Here is an 886-nt window from a genome sequence, read left to right on the forward strand (position 1 = left end):
TTAAATAATTATACTATTAAAAATATATTAATAAAAAATAAAATTTAAAAATCTAAACTCACGTCCACTTATTTACCATTTTCCCCGGCGGGGGTTTCATTCCTCTCAGCCCAATAGATTGATATGTGGCCCATAAATTACCCATCTCGACCCAATGACAACCCAAAACGGGCCGAAACTCTGACCTCACGAGAAACAAGTTCGGAGCGCCCGGGACCGGAAACTGAGGTCTCCTCTCCAATTCAGGATTTCTCGCATCACTCAAACCTCTGTGAAATTCGCAATAACCGACACAAGAGAGAGAGGGAGAGAGAGGAAGACTCAGAGAGAGAAAATCCTACAATTGGCAGTGGGGCCAACATGGACAACGGAGTGGCGGGTGTCGGTCTCGCCACGGCGGAGGACCAATCGTCGTCGTCGTCTCCGGCGGCGGCGCTGTCGCGGTGGAGCTTCGCCGTGTCGAGGCGGTACCAGCACCTCCTCGACAAGGCGACACCGCACGTTCTCCACCGGTGGATCGCGTGCCTGGGCGTGGCGTTGGTCTACGCTCTCCGCGTTTACCTTGTCCAGGGCTTCTACATCGTCTCGTACGGCATCGGGATCTACATCCTCAACCTCCTCATCGGCTTTCTCTCTCCTCAGGTCGATCCCGAGACCGCCGATGGCCCCACCCTCCCCACCCGCGGCTCCGACGAGTTCCGCCCCTTCGTCCGTCGCCTCCCCGAGTTCAAATTCTGGTACTCTTTCTTTATTCCAGCATTTCGATTTCATTCGCGATCGTTTGACGGAATTTTTCATTTTGATTTGTCTAAAGTTTTCTTGTTTATGAAATTCAATTACAAATTTGCTGACTTCTCTTTCATTTTTGGACTCTTTTTTTTTTTTT

At 50.0% G+C, this 886-nt stretch overlaps 1 protein-coding gene across 1 annotated transcript; it reads left to right on the forward strand.

The window, feature by feature from the left end:
- Nucleotides 1–144: 144 nt before the first annotated feature.
- LOC112094934 (protein RER1C-like) lies at nucleotides 145–779 on the forward strand (the record flags this gene model as incomplete). The annotated part of the gene is made up of 1 exon (XM_024176634.1): nucleotides 145–779. A coding segment is annotated over exon 1 (419 nt), but the record flags the coding sequence as incomplete, so codon positions are not given.
- Between the last annotated feature and the right edge of the window lie 107 nt (nucleotides 780–886).

The sequence above is a fragment of the Morus notabilis genome, unplaced genomic scaffold, assembly GCF_000414095.1.
Source record: "Morus notabilis unplaced genomic scaffold, ASM41409v2 C11336508, whole genome shotgun sequence".
Lineage (NCBI taxonomy): Eukaryota > Viridiplantae > Streptophyta > Magnoliopsida > Rosales > Moraceae > Morus > Morus notabilis.